General features: G+C 44.2%; 1 protein-coding gene across 1 annotated transcript in view; it reads left to right on the plus strand.

The window, feature by feature from the left end:
• The window catches only part of SH3PXD2A (SH3 and PX domains 2A), a 253,922-nt gene that overhangs the window by 100,086 nt on the left and 136,591 nt on the right, over positions 1 to 17,245 (plus strand). The window contains exons 4-5 of the mRNA XM_039553504.1: positions 698 to 774; positions 10,118 to 10,209. Of these exons, the coding sequence (XP_039409438.1) occupies positions 698 to 774; positions 10,118 to 10,209 (169 nt within the window). The remainder of the gene's footprint in view (positions 1 to 697; positions 775 to 10,117; positions 10,210 to 17,245) is intronic.

A 17,245-nucleotide genomic window follows, 5' to 3' on the forward strand; every position in this document is an offset into this window, starting at 1 on the left:
TCTATGACATCCTTGTGTGTGGGGAAACTCAGCTCCTAGATTATTTTGATAAACTTCGTTAAAATCAGTTTCACACAAAACCCTGTTGTTTATTTAATCTTAACTGCTTGCAGAAATGTCATCCAGTAAAGAAATGGAGGTTATTATTTTTTTTTTAGTTTCAGAAAAAAAGAGTTTGTTTATTTTTCTTCTGTTATTTGGTTTCTCTGTGTAGATTTATAAGGGTTCTGTCACCAACAGTCTTGTATTTGCTTGTGAGCTGGGTGTGTGGTTTGTCTGCCTGGAAGGGCAGGAGCATCCACAGTGGGAGGCAGCTGAGTGGGGAGCAGATGGAGCCCAGCGATGCTTCCTGCACAGCCAGCATGGACATGTCAAAGTGACCCTGAATTAGGAGCGAGTCATGACATAGTGTCAGTCCGTTCCAAGATAGTGCCATCACTGCAAGGGAAGCAAAACCTTTTGTGTTACCTACAGGATGAAATTAGAAACCCCCCTCTGCCCCATTAGTTTCTGGGCCCCCTTCAAGCAGCGCACACAGGCAGGACTGTGGTGGCAGTCATCCAGCTTTCATGCCAACAGCCATGGTTGGAGTCAGGGATGAAACTCTGTCTGCTGCCCTGCCTGCTTGGTGCTGCTGTGCTGTCCCACATGGCAGGTGATGCCCCTAACCCTCCCCTTTCATGTGTTCTCTCCTTAGGCAAGATCCTGTTCCGGAGGAGCCATGTCCGAGACGTAGCAGTGAAGAGGCTGAAGCCCATTGACGAGTACTGCAGGGTAAGGGCCCTGGGGAGTGCAGGGCAGCCCTCCTGCCTGGGGGGCTCAGGGCCACCACCAGCACTGGCATTTCCCTGCTGGGTAGTGCTGACATCCGTCACAGGGAGGGATGGTGCTTCCCAAATACCACCAAGACTAATAGAGCAGGTGGAAACAGGCCACTGTTTGTTCCCAGGGTCCTTGCAGCATTTTCCCTGGCAAACTTTATGTACTGGTTTGGTGCCTCATTCATTCAGTAAAGGCTCTAAGTCTCACCTGCCCTAAGTGTGGATTTTGATTCCACATCAGCCTCGATGATTCAGGAGTTGAGCAGGCAGAGTGGCACAACTAAGATAGTTAGTGTTTTCGTCTGTTTCCTGCCTCTCTGTCCCCTGGTGCCACATGAGGGACAGTAGTGGCAGGTGCAGCACTGAGGGTGGACCAGTGTCTTCCAGGAGTGTTCCTCCTCATGAGTGAAAGCCTGGAAATTTATTGCTGGGCAGAAAAGCATGGCTCTATTGAGGAGAAGATTAAGCCACTTAATTTTTCCTTTCTAGCCTAAGATTTATGATTTCATAATTAATTCTCTGTCAGTAGAATAAAAGTAATTTCTAAGCAAGTAGGATTCTCAGTTTTTGTAGAGGTATTGAGTGCATCAGCACATTATTTAAACCCCAGACTTCCTCTCTTACTTCCCATGAGGTTTTCTTTCCATTTTTAGAAAGCCAGAGGAGCAGGTGGAGGGGGAAAAAAGCATTCCCAAGAACTTCTCCAGTCAGACAGTTGCTCATCCAAAATTGGAAGCAGATTGCCAAAGTGCCTGAGGCGTGCTGGAGGGTGGTGGTGGTGGTGAAACCCATGCCATCTGCACCCCCCGGGTGAGGAAGCTGCGATTAAAGTCTTGTCTCATGAGATCAGGCTTTCTTGTGTGACAATTAGTGTACTGTCTTCCTGCTGGCAGCCAAGTGGCTCTTTCTGAAATATGTAGGGTCTCAGTGGGTCCCCAGCCGCCCTCCTTCAGACAGGAACTGCCGGCGACAGGAGCGGCGAGGGCTGACTGGTGTCAGGGTTCACCCAGCAGATGCGTGGTGGGGAAAGCAGTGACCAGGGGCAGCTGATTCTCTGGGACCCCATTGTCCGTGCCCAGACAGACCTGACCTGACCCAGCCAGGCCTGCTGGGGCTCTGCTGGTCATGGCCAAGGGGTGTGTTTTGGCATTGGCTGATGGCACATTGGTTGACACTGCGGTGCTGTGATTCCTGCTCTCCTCATTTCATCTTCTCTCTCTTGGAGAAGTCTGGCTCAGGTCATAGAATCATAGAATGGTTTCACTTTGGTTCAGATCTGCTGCTGCTGCCCAGATGTGGCTGGATACGTCCCTGAAGCCAAGCTGTTTACTTCTCTGTGTACTGATAGATGCTGCTTTTCTGGACATAGACCCTGCAGTGCTGGATTAGCCCAGTTTCCCCCAGCCCAGCGCTTTCTGTCTCCAGCAGCAGCCACAGTAGTTCTCAGCACTGAGTATGACAAACCTGTAGTGACTTCTCCAGAATATTATTCCAGTGATTTCTGGCAAGTACACTGATGTAGTGTCTTTATATTTAATTTTGCAGTTTACTGTAATTTGTATTTAATTTGCCTCTGCACTCCACAGTAGAAGGTGTTTAAATCTGGGTGGCATTGAAGGGGTTATAGTCACTGAAAAGCATGAGCAGGAATTGCATCTCATGTCTGTGAATGGTTCAAGGGGGCTACATCCCCCACAGTGTCTTTCTGCATGGGGTGTCATGTCTTTAAGAAAAGCAGGCCCTGGCTAATTCTTCAATCCCCAAGGGATGTATCTTATTGGAGCATGTATGACTGTGGTTGTACCTTAGTTGGGCTGTAAGTAGGTCAGTTCTTCAGTCAGTGCTGGGAAATAAAGCAATGCCAAGCTTTTTTTTCCCATCCCCTGCATTTGACTCTAAATCCTTTCCCAGACATGAATTTGTCTCCAGTGTGGATAATAGGCAAGTTTGTGCCCCCTCTTCAAAATTAGTGTAGAAGTAACTTATGATGTCCTGCCTGTCATCAGATCCAGTTTCTTTGCCTTCTGCTACATCTTCCTCCTAATTACAGGGAGTAAATGAAGATGGCAGCTGGTCACGCCATTGTCTGGCACAGAACATACCCAGTCATTCTTAAATCCCACAGCACACAGTAGGCAACCTGTATAAATTAACTGGGACCTGAGACTTGCAATTCATACCTCCCAACGTATCTAAAGCTGCACATTTTATGAGAATAGGCTTTTCTTTTGAACATTTATGGTTCATCCCATTTGCATTTATTCAGAGAATGATTGTCCTGTGTTACTACTGTTCCAAACCTGGCCTAGGATATGAAAATCCACAAGACTGAAAATAATATGAAAATCAGGCACTGAACGTCAGTACACTGAAAAGTACAAAGAATTTAGGAAAATGGCATGTGGAGGGAGAGCTTTACGGTACCGTAAAGTCAGTGGTAGTTCTGCTGCTGACCTTTGGGGACAGGATTTCATCTCTGGGGCTTAGCAGAAACTCAAAATTCAGAAATGCTTTCTTGCTGCCTTTGCTGAAGGTCACCACTTACAAGGTTTCTGGGAACATGACCTGTGTAACCTTACTGTAACTTTTCCATCCTGATACAAAGTTAACCAGGAATGACAGGAAACTGTGAATTGGGAACAGAAAGTTGAGTGGTGAGTCTGAACCAGAACAGCCTCACTTTACCAGCCTAAACCAGACACAGGGTCTCTCTCTATTCGGCTGTGCTGCAGAACCAACCTGAGTGACTTGCGTAGCTCTAGTGCTGAGATCAGTGAATCCACTCGTGTTTTAAGAGAAGTGCTTGCTTTTTTTTCTAGTAAAATACTGTTTCCTACTCTGTAGCAGGTACTGGTGCATGTGTATGACTTGAGAGTGGGATCATGCCCACCTCTTGGGAAGTGTTACCCGTTTATTGCTTTTCTACCTCTCTCCAGTGGATATTTTGACTCTTTAGAGAATTGTATGGAACTGTAGAGCAAGAGCATAATTTTGACAAGTTCAGTCCTGCTTCTATAAGAGTTCAAAGCTTATGTTACTCTTCAAATGGATAGGCTGACAAATTTGAAAAAATTAGAGAATTATGCTGGAATGATGTGGGTGAAGCTGGTGGAGTACATGTGATGTGGGATAATAAAATAAATAAACAAAACAATAGACCTCTGTCCCCTGGAATCTGTGTGGCAGCAGAGGAGGGAGGCAGGTTCAAATGCAAAGTTCATGGTATTTTTTTTTTTTGCAAGATCAGAGTTCTCCATCCATTTCATCTGTCCTGGAAAGCCAAAGCACAAATGGGGATGCAAATGTTTGACCATTTGTTGTCTTGTTTTTGCAGACTGTCTGGCAGTGTGGCAGTTTGCATGGCTGAGAAGCAGGTCTTACTCCTGCTATGTGTTTGTGGTTTCTGTGCCAGGAACAGGCAGAGGCTCTCTGAGAGTTTGTGGGGATACTTGGCAGTAAGGGGAGTTCTGCAGAATATTCTGTGTCAGGGGCATGATCACACTGGACCCTACAGCTTTGTCCTCTGTACCCCTCATGTGTGGGTTATTCCCAATGCATTGTACCAGCAGAGAGAAATGCCATCACAGAGGTAACCAGGCCAGTGGTTTTGCTAAGGCTGCAAGAAACTTTAAAGTTGCAATGAAAATGAGAGGAGTGGGATACACAGGAAGATTTCCAGGGGTTTTCTCATCTATAAACACGAAAGTGCAGAGTCTGGATGTCCTTACTAGTAACCTGAGTGAGTTACCAAACAAACTGTGTTTTGCCAGTAAATGTGTGCTGCCCACTGGAATTAGTCTCTCTGGATGATTTCCCTCTTAACTGTAGGCTTGGATTTAGTTTAGTGTGATTTAAGGTCTTCTGGGCTCATTTGGCCTGATTTTCTAAATTTGTTTAGGAATTTTTGCCGATGTGAAAGAAAGAGCAACTTCATAGACCTCCCTTCCCGAGGGGCATTTTATTTATGAAGCTTTTGATCTCTCAAACACACCTCTGGTGTGTGTTTGTCCAGTACGTACCATCCTGTCTTCAAAAAGGACCTTTCAGGTCAGTGGTTCACAAAACTGTCGCTCTGTCCTTCACAGCCCTCTGGGAAGACTCAGGCCAGAATTTGCTGACTTCCATATTTTTGTGTGTTGATCCTAATTGAGGGAAGCATCTTTGTGCAGGGAAGACCTTAAGATGTAAAGTCCCATTGTCATAAACACTAACCCGGGTTTGTCACATGCCTTCATGCTGTCCCATAAAGCTGGATATGGCTTTAAGTAGAAGCTTAGGGGTTTTTCTGTAGTGAGGCTTGAGTACCCAAATGGACACCACCTTAATAAAAATTCAATTAGCAAGTCACATCAGTGCCAGGAAGTACTGGTCATTCTTTTATTAATGTTCACTATTTGAGAGACCGTACTTCACAAACATAATTGCCTCCCTCTTAGTCTCTCAGTCTTGCCTCTGTTTCAAGGTTTAATCCTTGAACCTGTCAAGACAGGCACACAGACATTTCTCTCTCTATCCATTGTACAACTAAGTTAATTTGATTGAAGATGGAATAGTAGTCCTGGTCAAGAATGGGAGTTTAACTGAAATACTTTCAAAATTTATCTGTTGTTAGTGCAATACTTTCAAACTTGATCTGTCATTTTTTAATCCATGTTTCAGAATCCTGATGCATTTAGACTGGCTGCAGTAATGAGAGTTAATTATTTGCAGCACTCCTCTCAGCACCTGGAGCAGAGTCTTGCATTCCATTGTGCTGTGGTGCTTCTATGCCAGAAGCTCTTACATGTTCCAGTTACTTCCAAAACTGCACTGTCTTTCCTCCTTCTCTCAGCTCTTTATTTATTCCCACTTCTTCTCCAGTCTGAATCACCACCATGCACTCTTCATCCACTTCTCTGCCTGACTGTCAGTGTTTGCCATCCACCACTTCAGTGCTTTAGTTCAAGCTTGGAGGCTCTCAGACAAACAGAAGGTGTTTTCGTATAGATGAAACAATTTATTTCTTTGTTCTGAGAAATTATCTATTTTAGTCGCACCTGCCCCCTTGCTGGGCTCATGACCATTCCCAAACATCTGGCTCTAGTGATTAATGTTAATGAAAAATGATAAACAATTAGAGGAAGAGTAAGGGAGTCCTAACTGTGCAGTATCGTGAGCTGGCCCTGTGTATTTGTATGCAGAGCTGGGAATAAACCCACTGGATATTAGGGATTTAAAAGCTGTGCATCCAAAGTGTCTCTAGAGGCTGTGTGGAGGCAATCAGTGATTCACCCCTTCCAGACACCCATGGCAGGGGGTAGACAAAGCATCCTCTGAAGATGTTGCTCTTTCTCTAGTGATGATGCAAGTTGCTAGACAAGTGTGAGCAGCCTCCCATTTAAGACACATAAAGTTCAGTGGGGTGAATACCATTCTGTGCATATATACACACAGATGTGCTGTGCATCTCTGCATACACACATCTGTGCATCAGTTTTTTATAAACATCTCTGCATAAATGTAACCCACAGCACTCAGTGCATCGTTACGAGTACCTGCAGGGTTTTATACCATGTATTCCATGAAGCCTTTGAGCTGTGATACAGCCCCACAGAGCAGTTTTTTCCAGTTCATGTAACCTTAAGCAATGATCCCCTGCCTGCACTTGGTGCTCTGCTGGCTTCGATTGCTGTGTGCAGCACGCAGCAGCTTTCCACAGGTGCTGTGAGCGTGGCTGGCCATCCCCAGCACCGACGGCTGCCTGCTCACACCCTGCCTCACTTTACTGCTTTTCAACTGCCTTTCAAGTCATCTGCTCTGCAAGACTGTCTGTAACCTGTAATATAGAGACAGACATCATTACAGGCTGGAATGACACATGAAAGCCTATCTCCTGAGGGATGTGTGAGGGCTGAGCGGTGCACATCCCCCTGTGCATGCCAAGCAAGGAAACATGCTATTACTGATAGTACTTGATGCTTGTGCAAGGCTGAATTCTGCTTGCTGGCACTTTTTGTCTCTCACCTTTCCTGTGCGAGTTCCTTGCTGTTCCTGGATGCTTGCTGTTTGTAGCTGTGTGTATTTACCTCTGGTTTCCACATCCCCAGAAGAATGTCACTTCCCTGTCCTTTCTGTCCTTTCACCATCTGTGTTCCTCTTTGTCTTTACACTTCTTCCCTTGACCCTGCAGTCTTTCCTTCAGGCTGTTGCAGCTTTGCCCTGGAACTGTCTTGCTGGAAATGCCAGAAGCTTGTATTTTCCCCTTGCAGAGTGACAGTGATGTCACTCATCTCCTCAATGCACTTTTTGTTTGCTCACCAGAACTGTGTTGGCCTTGACTTGTTCATAGTGAATATTATGTATTTGCTGAAGAGACACTTGTTTCGCTAAACAGTGTTGCTGCTCCCTGCTGCTATTCAAAAATTAATAGAAGGATTCTGATTGGGTTTATACTCATTTGCACCTTTTTTACCCTTTCTTAGAGTTTCTTACCACTTCTTCAGGTTTTGTTCCTTTAAAAAAAAAAAAAAAAAGTAAAAATTGACTGGCTGGACTTTACACCTGAGCTTCCCATAAAACCTGCAATGGCAAGTTACTATGGGGTGGATTTCAGTCCATCTGCATAAGGCTGGAAGTTGCAGCATTTTGGGAGATGATTCAGAAGCAGAAGAGCCAGCCCTGCCCCAGGGTGGGAAGGTGGATGGATGGGTGTGGAAATGACTGGCTGATTTTTATCCATGCCCTGCAAAAGCCTGGAGTCGGAGAGGTGCTTTTCAGTTACCCCCTTCTGCTTGGCAGGACCACAGTGCTTGTGGAGATTTCCAGGCAGCCAACCACTGATTCAGGAGGTTCAGATTTCCCAAAGCTTCCCTTGATTTAGAAACAAAAATCTCCACATCAGCTTTGCGTTCCTCCGTCGCTGAAAACCCACTCTGTGCTCCAGCTCAGTATTGACATATGGAGCCTGGTTCTTGGGAAGGGTGAGCACCTGTGGCCTGTGGGGAAGTGGTGGCTCTTTGAGAAGGTGTCTGATGCTGAGACCCCCCACAATGGGTGTAACTCGGGTGTTTGTGTTTCTCTCGTAATGATACCTATCGTTTGCAGTGCTTGCTCTTGCCCCATTGACTGCGCAGGATTGAACCCTTTGGGATTTCAAAACACACTGTAGATATTGAATATCTAAGCCTCCTAACCTTTCTGCAGATTAGGTAAGTGTTATTGCTCAGCAGTGTAAGGGGTTAACTGAAGATATATCCCAGCTGAATTTGATGAAAAGAGGTTAAGTAACCTGCCCTAACCAAGAAGGGTGTGAGTAGTAGAGCCAGTGCTAAATATCAATTCCATCCACTGTTGGTTAGACATCATTGCTTTGCTGTCTCTTGCTTGAGGTGCAGATGAGTAAGTGTTGTTTATGTTCTTGTTAGCCCATGCTGGTGAGGCATTTCTCTTTCAAAATGCTGTGATTGTTACTATTCCTGGGCACTTCCTGACTTCCCAGTGTTATTCCTGGTTTGCCAGCTGGATGCATGTGTTTGTGTACAGTAGGAATAAAGGCAGAGCTCACACCTTTGTTACACTTTCAGGCAAGTTTGAACACACAGAAGTGGAGATGAGGGCATCCTTTGTTTACATAAAAGTGCTTGAGATTGCCAGCTGTTCCTTTTCATCCTGCCTTAGTGCAGCAGCCAGTGGTGCTTACCCTGGCACTTGGACTCACCAAGCTGTTGCCTGGCTTCTGCATCTGATGCTGCTTCCTTTTTGCAGGGTATCTTTTTCAGCTCTGTAGTGCAATTGCATATGACCAAAGGTCAGATCCTCATTCTTCACAGGTCTAGTGATACCAAGTGAATTTTCCTAATGTTTTTATAACATCCCTTCACAAAGAAAATGAGAGCTGTAGGTGTGAAAGTGTTTGACTTTGAATTTCTGAACACCTCAAAACAAGACCCCATCATCTAATACTGGAGACCTGCAGTTTCACAGCAGGATTTTTCCAACTCTTTTCCTTCACATCCCCAAGAAAATGGGGTCTTGGAAACAAATCTGGCCACTTTCAGAGCCTTGTTAAAAACCACTGTGGTGGTAACCAACTGCCCTGTCCTGCCTTTGTGCTTTGGTTGGACCTTCTGGTGTGTCTGACCAAGAACAGTCAGATGTCTCATGGTTAATATAACCTGTTCACCTTAATGCATCTTCATTTAGCTCTGGTGCAGTTTTTCATCTGTCTTTCAAGATTGTTTGTCCTACTTTCAACTAGGAGAAGAGCCAGACAATCTCATTTTGTCAAACAGGTTTACAGAAACTCTAAGAAGCTTGGTCTATATTTAACCTTTGGCCTATTTTCAACATAACTTAGCACAGGAGGAGGTGAAGTCCAGCCTCTTTTCCTCTCCTGCTTGTCATTTCTGGAGGCAGTCTCGGAGGCATGTCACTGAGAGCTGCTGCCCCATCTCTGTGGGCTGAGAACAGCTCTTTGACCTCTTTTGGCACCATCAGGCTCTAGATTCTGAACAGCAAATTCATAGCATGTTTGTGCCTTGTGTGCTTCTCTTGAGTGTCGCTTTCCAGTTCGCTTCAACATAATGTGTTGAATGTGGGTGATGTCCAGACTGTACTAAGCTATTGCTGAATGTGACAAGTGCTGTGTCCCTCTGCCAAGGCGAGTGCACAGACATTGTTAGCCAGGATGTGCTGTTCTTCATGCAGAAAAAGCCTCTCTGTGTTTTGGTTGGGTTTGATTTGGTTTTTTCAGACACTTAATCAAACTTCCTGTCCTGTTAATTTAGGAGCAAATTATTGTTTGGTTTGGTTATGGGGTTTTTTTAGCGAACTCGGCTTTTTGTGTAGGCAGTGCTTAATGGAAAGCTTTATGGAGCACATTAATCTGTTGTCTTAGTGGGTGCTGAATTTGTGTGCATTGACATAAGGCCCGTAAGCCCTAACCTCAGTGTTTGAGGTGTTGTGCAAGCCCACGTCACAGACTGTCCCAGGCACAGAGCACTTACCTATGCAGCATCATGGTTTTGCACTTGTGGACCAAATTCTGCTCTTGAACACGTGGCAAAATAAATTACATTGGCTGATTCTAGGATCTGTTGCTTGTCTGAGTTCATTGAATCCTACTTGACATTTACAGTCAGGGCTCTCTGTTTCCTGTCTTCTCAGGTAAGCAGCCAGGCATGATGCTGTTCTTCAGTATTCCTTTCCCCCTGCCAGGACTGTTTTGCCTCCTCTTGCTTGGTAGTTTAGATTTTTGAGGCCAGGTTTCAAACTTGGCTTATGTCTAAGTGCTTCTCACTCCCTGTTTTGTTTTGCAGGCGCTGGTTCGGCTTCCTCCCCATATTTCACAGTGCGATGAAGTCTTCAGGTTCTTCGAGGCTCGCCCAGAAGACCTTAACCCTCCAAAAGAGTAAGTGTTGTGATGGTTTTCCAGTGCTGCTCAGTACAGTTTGATTAGCTGGAAGGAAAAGGTCATTTGTTTTTATTACTGCTGTAGACGTGGGAAAGGATTTTGTTGCTTTCAAGCACTACCTAGAAAATGCCCAGCAGTTACACACAACCACTTTGGGTGAGTGGAGGACAGGGAAGTCAAGCAACCCTCAGACACAATTTTCAGCCATCCTCCACCCACCTTTGCATTGTTTCTTGCTCATGGTTCTAATGAGGGAACCTCCCCTGGTTTGTGGGTTTTACCTGATAGTTATCGCCAAAGAGTCATTTAGTTCCCAAAAAGCATTGGCTCAGTAGCAGGGGGAAATCCTGCCAGTAAGCACTTGGTTCATAATTACCAGCTGCTTCTTTAAATGTACTCCTGCCCAGAGATACTTAGTTATCTGTAGGGAGCAAGACTGTGGTCCAGATCCAAAATTGTCTCTGGAGAGTCTATTCTTTCTAAGCAGGAAGCCAAGAAAAGGAGGAGGGAAAGAGTTCCCATTAAACACAAAACAGGATTGTAGCCTTTACCTTGGAGCAGACAGGCTGATTCATGCTGATGCAGTTAGGGTTCATAGGACTAATTTATCCAGGGAAAGTGTTGGCAGGAGGGTATTTACAAGCAACAGTGCTGCCTTGCCTGGTATTTCCTTTTCTCTTTTATCCCAAACAGGATATGTTTTATTGTACTTTGCAATAGGATTTTGACTTGGTCCCACTGTGTTTTGTGCTGCTTTGTTGCATGATTTGAAACTTGATTGCAGGCTCTGTTACCGTAATTTGCTTTCTCCCGTGTTTGCACAGCCCCACTGGATAAGAGGAAATGGATGCAAAGCTTATGGGGTTTGGGCACTTCAGCACATGCAAACCTGTAGTTATCAGAAAGATTTGTATTTGGCTTCAGCTGTCTGCTCCCATGCTGGTGAAAAAGGGAGGAGAACCTTTGCAATTTGATTTCCCAGACTTTGTTTCTTGCACATGCATGGTTTTGTACAAGGGGATGTATTAGCATGTGTACTAAAGAAAACACTGCTAGCATCGCTGAGAGCAAAGTCTTTTTTGTTTCATGAATGAAGGAAAGAGAAGTTTTAAATCAAAAGTCTGGATGAAGAGCTGCTTTTTTTTTTTTTCCTATCTGGCCTTGATTTAGAAAAATGTTTGTGGAGAATAAATATAGTTGCTTGTTCATTGTTAAACACATATTGCAAATTTAGAAAACACTGCAACAAAATAAGCCTGTCACACTCTGAGATCTGCTGATTATCACAGTTTCCATTTAGGGTCTGCAAGTAGGTTTGCAAAGGTTGCTTGATCCCACAGCACCCCATTTGTGATGGAAGGACACATCCCCATGAGCCAGGCAGAAACAGACACCTAGAAGAGGAGTTAGGTCCCAAGAGTTATGGAAGAGTTCACATGGAGGATCTCAAATGGACATTATGAGTCTGCTTAAAACTCCTGTCTGCTTTCTGTACTGATGCAGACCCTGCAGCACCTCTGCAAGGCAGGGGATTGGAACCCAGGCCCATCCCAGACATACACTAGCCATTATGGCTTGTGTCCCTTGTCCCTACTCAAAGTTGTAGAGGGCCTGTTTGACAGTCTTGCAGGAATTTTCAAGTTATCTCTTCACTCCCCTCTGGAAAAACAAAAAAGACTAGATGTTCTCAGCCCAAGCCTTGCATCCTATTCCAACCTAGTAATAAGTGTGATTTATTTCCCTGGAAAATGTAGAGCAATAACCTGATTAAATCTCACTTCACTAATGTCTGCAAGACATTAATCTAGCTGGGTTTAAACAAATCCTACCTCGTCTTCTGTAAGCAAACAGATCTTAGGGAAGGTGTCTAAGGTTTCTGCTGGGAGTGCTTCACAAAAGATGTATTGTTGAAACTGAAGATTAGTCTCTACAAAAAGATGATGTAAAAGCCAACAGAAACATCTTAGTGTTTTTCTTCTGTGAACCGAGGGGGAAGGGAGGAGATCTGAGGCTCACTGGACCACTGTGTAGGGTCTGGGGGAAGGACACCTCCAGGGCGACTCTGAACCTCAGCAGGCACTGCAGGAAGGAGCACGATTCCAGAGAAATCCAAATTTATTCCCTTGTTTTGTTACTCTGCCAAGCCCCTCCAGAAACAGTGAGCCAGTAGTGCCCAAGCCCTGTGAATTCGGTCTTCCCTGGACCTCATGGTCCATCATTCATCTCACTGGAGGTAGTTGGGCTGTAGCCTGGGGGCAGCATCTAGACTATCCTAATTATTTTATCTATTTCTTCAGCTGCTTCTTTTAGCCTTCAGCACAGAGGTGGTTTGTGTGTTGATCTGTCAGCATAGACGTGGCATTCAGCTTGCTGGGTTAAAGAACAATAAACAAGTGACTCAGCCACCAAGGGATGGTAGAACAGAATTGCTTGTGCTGCCTTCATGTCTCCTCTCTGTGCACAATAAGGTGATCTTCAGTTTCATGTTGACCTGCTCAGTTTTTCTGCAGCAGCTTGGCCTCATAAGACAAAGCCTAACCTAGGGTTTAATTAACTAATGAATTTTCAGGAGTGTAACCTTAATCCCATGGGCATTTGGGTTGTTGAGCCCAGAGAGTCCATTGAGTTATTGCATGTCAGTGACTGAGCACATGCTTCCAGACAGAAGTACATGGAAGCTTAAACTTCAAGGGAGAAGACACAAAAATGTCTAGTTTACCTTGCAGCTGGGATGTGCAGAGAGGTATCCATGCCTTTAGTTGCTGAGCCATGGCTTGCAGTGGTGCACTAATCTGTGTAGTGCTGCCTTAATTCAGCCGCAAAGCTGAGCTCTTCACTTCTGTTCCTATTGTCCTGAAAGAACCCAAAATTTCCCTTAGTTCCTTAGGCACTCTCATAAGAGAGTTGCTGGCTTCTTCTTTACAGCCCTTCATCTGCCCTACCCTTGCCTCCTCCCTGCTTCTTTGTGCGGTCCTGTCCGTGTTATGCCGTGTTTGGCTCAGCGGCTGCTCCCTACAGAGTCATTTCCTACTGCTGCCGTGCTCCGACTGCCCGCAGTGCCGAGAGCACACAATCCAGCTGTAATAAAGGCTGGGCTTTCCCAACGCTGTAATAATCTGGCCAATTTGTTCGGTTGGATTCACAGCTTAGGTTTTCTGTTTCCTGTTTTGATGATGGTCCAGGCTTTTGAGTCCTGTGACAATAGGCAGAAGGTATTTCTTCCAGCCCATTAAATCTCTCCTGGGTACAGCAGCTTACAGGCGGAGAGCTGGAGTGATGTCTCAAGAAATCTCAGCATTTGTACTGGCTGACTGTCTTCTCCAAGCCTGCTCCTGCTGATGGAGATAGCTCCAGGCCAGATAGCTCCCAACAGCAGGTTTCCTTCATGTGACATGGGAGAGACCATAGGAGAACACTAAATTCCTGTGTGGAATGGTCTGGGAGCATTCTCAGGCTGTTTCACATGGTGAAAGCATGGCTTTTGCAAGGGAGCTGGCAGGCCATGGGAGCAGTGATGTGCCAGGCAGTGTTGGGAGTTCCAGCGTTGGTGTTCCTGGGGCAGCTGCTTCAGCTGCTCTCGCTCCACCCCCTGGATTCCCTTGGAAGCTTGCAGGGAAAGCAAGCTTCAAACCATTGGCCCTGGTACAGGAGGAACAGTTTTCAACTGCTTATGTTTCCAGTATGTGACATTTTAGTGTCTGGGCTTGTGTCCTTTATCATGCCCACATAAAGGCCAGATCCTGCACTGCCATGGGAAAAGGTAAGAAGGAAGTGCATTTTTATTTATCCATTGTTCTAAGTAAACACCATGTCACTGAAAACCATTCATTTACTGGATACTTCTGTTAATAATTATAATTACTGATAACTAAACCAGAGGTAGATTAATTTCAGATTTCTGCTGGGGATTTAAATTCAAGGCTGAGGTCAGGCCAGGGCTCACAGTCAACAAACAAAATCTCAGAAACCAATTTTTTAAATGATTCTGTTTTACTAGAAATAACAGAAATACCCAAAAAGTAGGATTAATCAATTAGACATTGCATATGGTCTACTGGTTTTAGGGCTTTTCTTGCAGCAAGGTTCAAAATATCACAGCCAGACCACTCTTGTGAGAGTTTGTTTTTTCTTTCTGTGTCTAGATCCAGTCTAAAGAGCAGATCAAGAGCCAAGGATTCAGTTCTCCAATACTACCCCTACAGAAACACATGCAGGCTCAAACAAGATTTCTGTTTAAACCACCACTAATAATATTAGAAGCTGAATTTAAAGCAGTGTTCACTATCTGAGAATAATTTTCCTGTAAGAATCATGAAGCAATTTTCAAACAATATGCAAATCCAGAAAAGCTAGGGGACTTAAATGACATATTATGAGGGTTGATACCGAAAATGGAGTTAATGCTGAAGGTGCCTTTGCTAAAGAACAGAAATGCTCTATTGTGGTCTGTAGCCATGAGCTTTACTGATCATATCTATCAAATAAATATTGGTGTAACACTCAGATGCTCTGATGCCAGGCAGCCAGTGTTAAATGGAAGCTGGATTCTCCCCTTATTCTTCATGTACTACAAATTCCTGATAAGGATACTGGAAAGAAATAGCCAGGGTAATGGAGTGACCATGTTAAGGAAGCTGCTTTGGTTTATGAGTGTATTGCTCCTAAAGCACAGCTCCCTAATACACTTTTTCTATCCATATGCATGACTGTGTTTATATACAGTTATTTCTGTTTCCCAAATGTGTTTTGATCTGCCCTGTAATAAAAATTCAATTACCTATGGGTAGAGGAGGAAAATTTTTCATGTGTGAAATATCTGTATGCATTCTGATTTGTTTGATATTATGAAAATATTTTTGCTTACATTTCATCCCTTATATTCAATTTCTTATATTTCACTTACACTTCATCGCTTTTGAATTATGTTTCCCAGCACATTGGACAACTGAGTCTCTGAGCAGATGTGCTGTGAGGAAAGCTGGCATTCTTTTTTTGTGATTGCTCTTTCTTACAGGACTTACAGTACAGATAACTTCCACATCATTTAGGAATGCAGTCAGCACCATTTGATGACAATTGGTGTTACAGTCTGAACTTGGCACCGTTACTTTGACTGCTCAATGCATGCATTTTATTTGGGAAATTCATTCCACCTGAGAGATGCAGAATGGAAATTAATTTCCCTAAGAAATGCAAAATCAGAAAAGAGATAGAGGTTTTATTTTTGTGTGATTTTTTTTACCTGGGAAGTATGTTATAAAACACAGAGTGGGAAAAGTACTGAATAAAGATTGTGACAGGATAAGGCAGTTAAAACCCACTGTCCTGAAGGGCATCAAATATGTGAGCCCTGGCCTGACCGCAGCCTTGAATTTAAATCCCCAGCAGAAATCTGAAATAAAATATTCTCAAATAATTATTTATTCACCTTCACCAAGATTTAGGTAGCTAAGGATGCAATAATGGGTTAGGGCTGTGATTGCCAAGAGCCTTGCTTGGCTACTCCTACTTAGTCACCCAGCTCTCACTGATTTCACTGGGAATTAGGTACCACAGCTCTTTGAGTATCTCAGTGTAGTGGAGCACCTGTGATTATTTTCTGAATGTGCTTGGTTTAGGGCTGTATTGCTAGTAATATTTGGCCTCAGCACCTAAATTTGTGGGAAAAATGTTTCTTCGGCTTTTAGATCTCAGATGTGCTTTACAGTATCCTGCTCACAGGGTGGGACTGTCCCAGTCTTGGCTGAGAGGTCAGGCAGCCCAGGAATAGAGGAGGCAAGTGTGGCTAGTCCCCAGCTGTGCCCCTGTGACCTGGAGAGCAGGAGCTCAGTCTGGGACACGGCCACTGTGAGGTGGGGCTGTAGATCCCCCTGTGTGTGCTGCCTTTCATCAGTGCTCGTGATCTCTGGGAAGGTCTCGCTTGGAGATTGTTATCTTAAATAAATGAAGCCAGTGCAGGAATGGAAAAAAGGAAATAACAGATGCATTACTCGGTCTCTTCTTTAGTTTCACATGGGACTTTCCCTTTTGTTTGTAGCTTATAAACTCATTTGGACTGGAATATCAAAGGGAGGGTATTGATGAAATCTGCTACTGGCTGCAGCATTGGTGATACCAGAAAATAACTCAGCCTTCCTGAGAAAAGATTGGAATCTTTTTTGCTACTCTTTCAGAAAATGAAAAAATAAATTACATGCAGATAAATATCAAACAATAAACCTGGGAAAAACAGAAAGCATGCTAAATGAAATAGGTCCAGCAACCACAAAAAATAGCTACAGAAAAGTGGCAGCTGGAACAGCATGAGCTTTTATCCCTTGCCTTGGGTATCACATTTGGGTTAGCTCGTGCTTTTAGGCCTGAATGTGAAAGGACACAGAGCTGAGAGGAGCAAAGACAGTTTAATGTACTGACACTCAGCACTGGCAGCCAAGTGTACAGAAATAGCTTTGCCTGGATTGGTTATAAGCAGGCTGCAGGGTTTAAAAGTGGGATGCTGTCATGGGCACAGGATGGATTAAGAATAAACAGACTTACTTGAAATTCATCAGTATGAGAATGAGATAAGAGCTCTGCCAACACCCTGCAGCTTCAGCAGTGGCACTGGACACTGCCTTGCTGGGGTGAAACACAAGAGAGTGTCAGTGCTAGTTAAAGTTCACTGTTTACAAGCACAAATTCAAAACAATTTCTTTTTTCTTTCACTGTAGAAGAGTAGTGACTGAGAGGTGTTTTGAAATGCAGAGATGTTGTCATTAGAAAAACTAAATGCCAAACCTGTTGGCTCAAGAGCTTTGTTTCTGTCCAGTAATTTTTGTTCATATCCTAAAGGAGCAATCACTGCTGATAATTTGCCAATGCCTGTTTTGTAGACTTGAAAGTAACAGTTTGCTTACTGTTTAACTTAAACCATAAAATTCTTTCCCTCTGGAGAAGTTGAGTAGTTAATGCAGGGCACTGGGAAATCTGTTCCTTACTGTCTGATTGATTTATTTTGTGATGTTGGAAAGGCCTCTTGCATCTCCTGGCTCTA

This window comes from Corvus cornix, chromosome 6 (assembly GCF_000738735.6).
Source record: "Corvus cornix cornix isolate S_Up_H32 chromosome 6, ASM73873v5, whole genome shotgun sequence".
In the NCBI taxonomy this organism is placed as follows: Eukaryota; Metazoa; Chordata; class Aves; order Passeriformes; family Corvidae; genus Corvus; species Corvus cornix.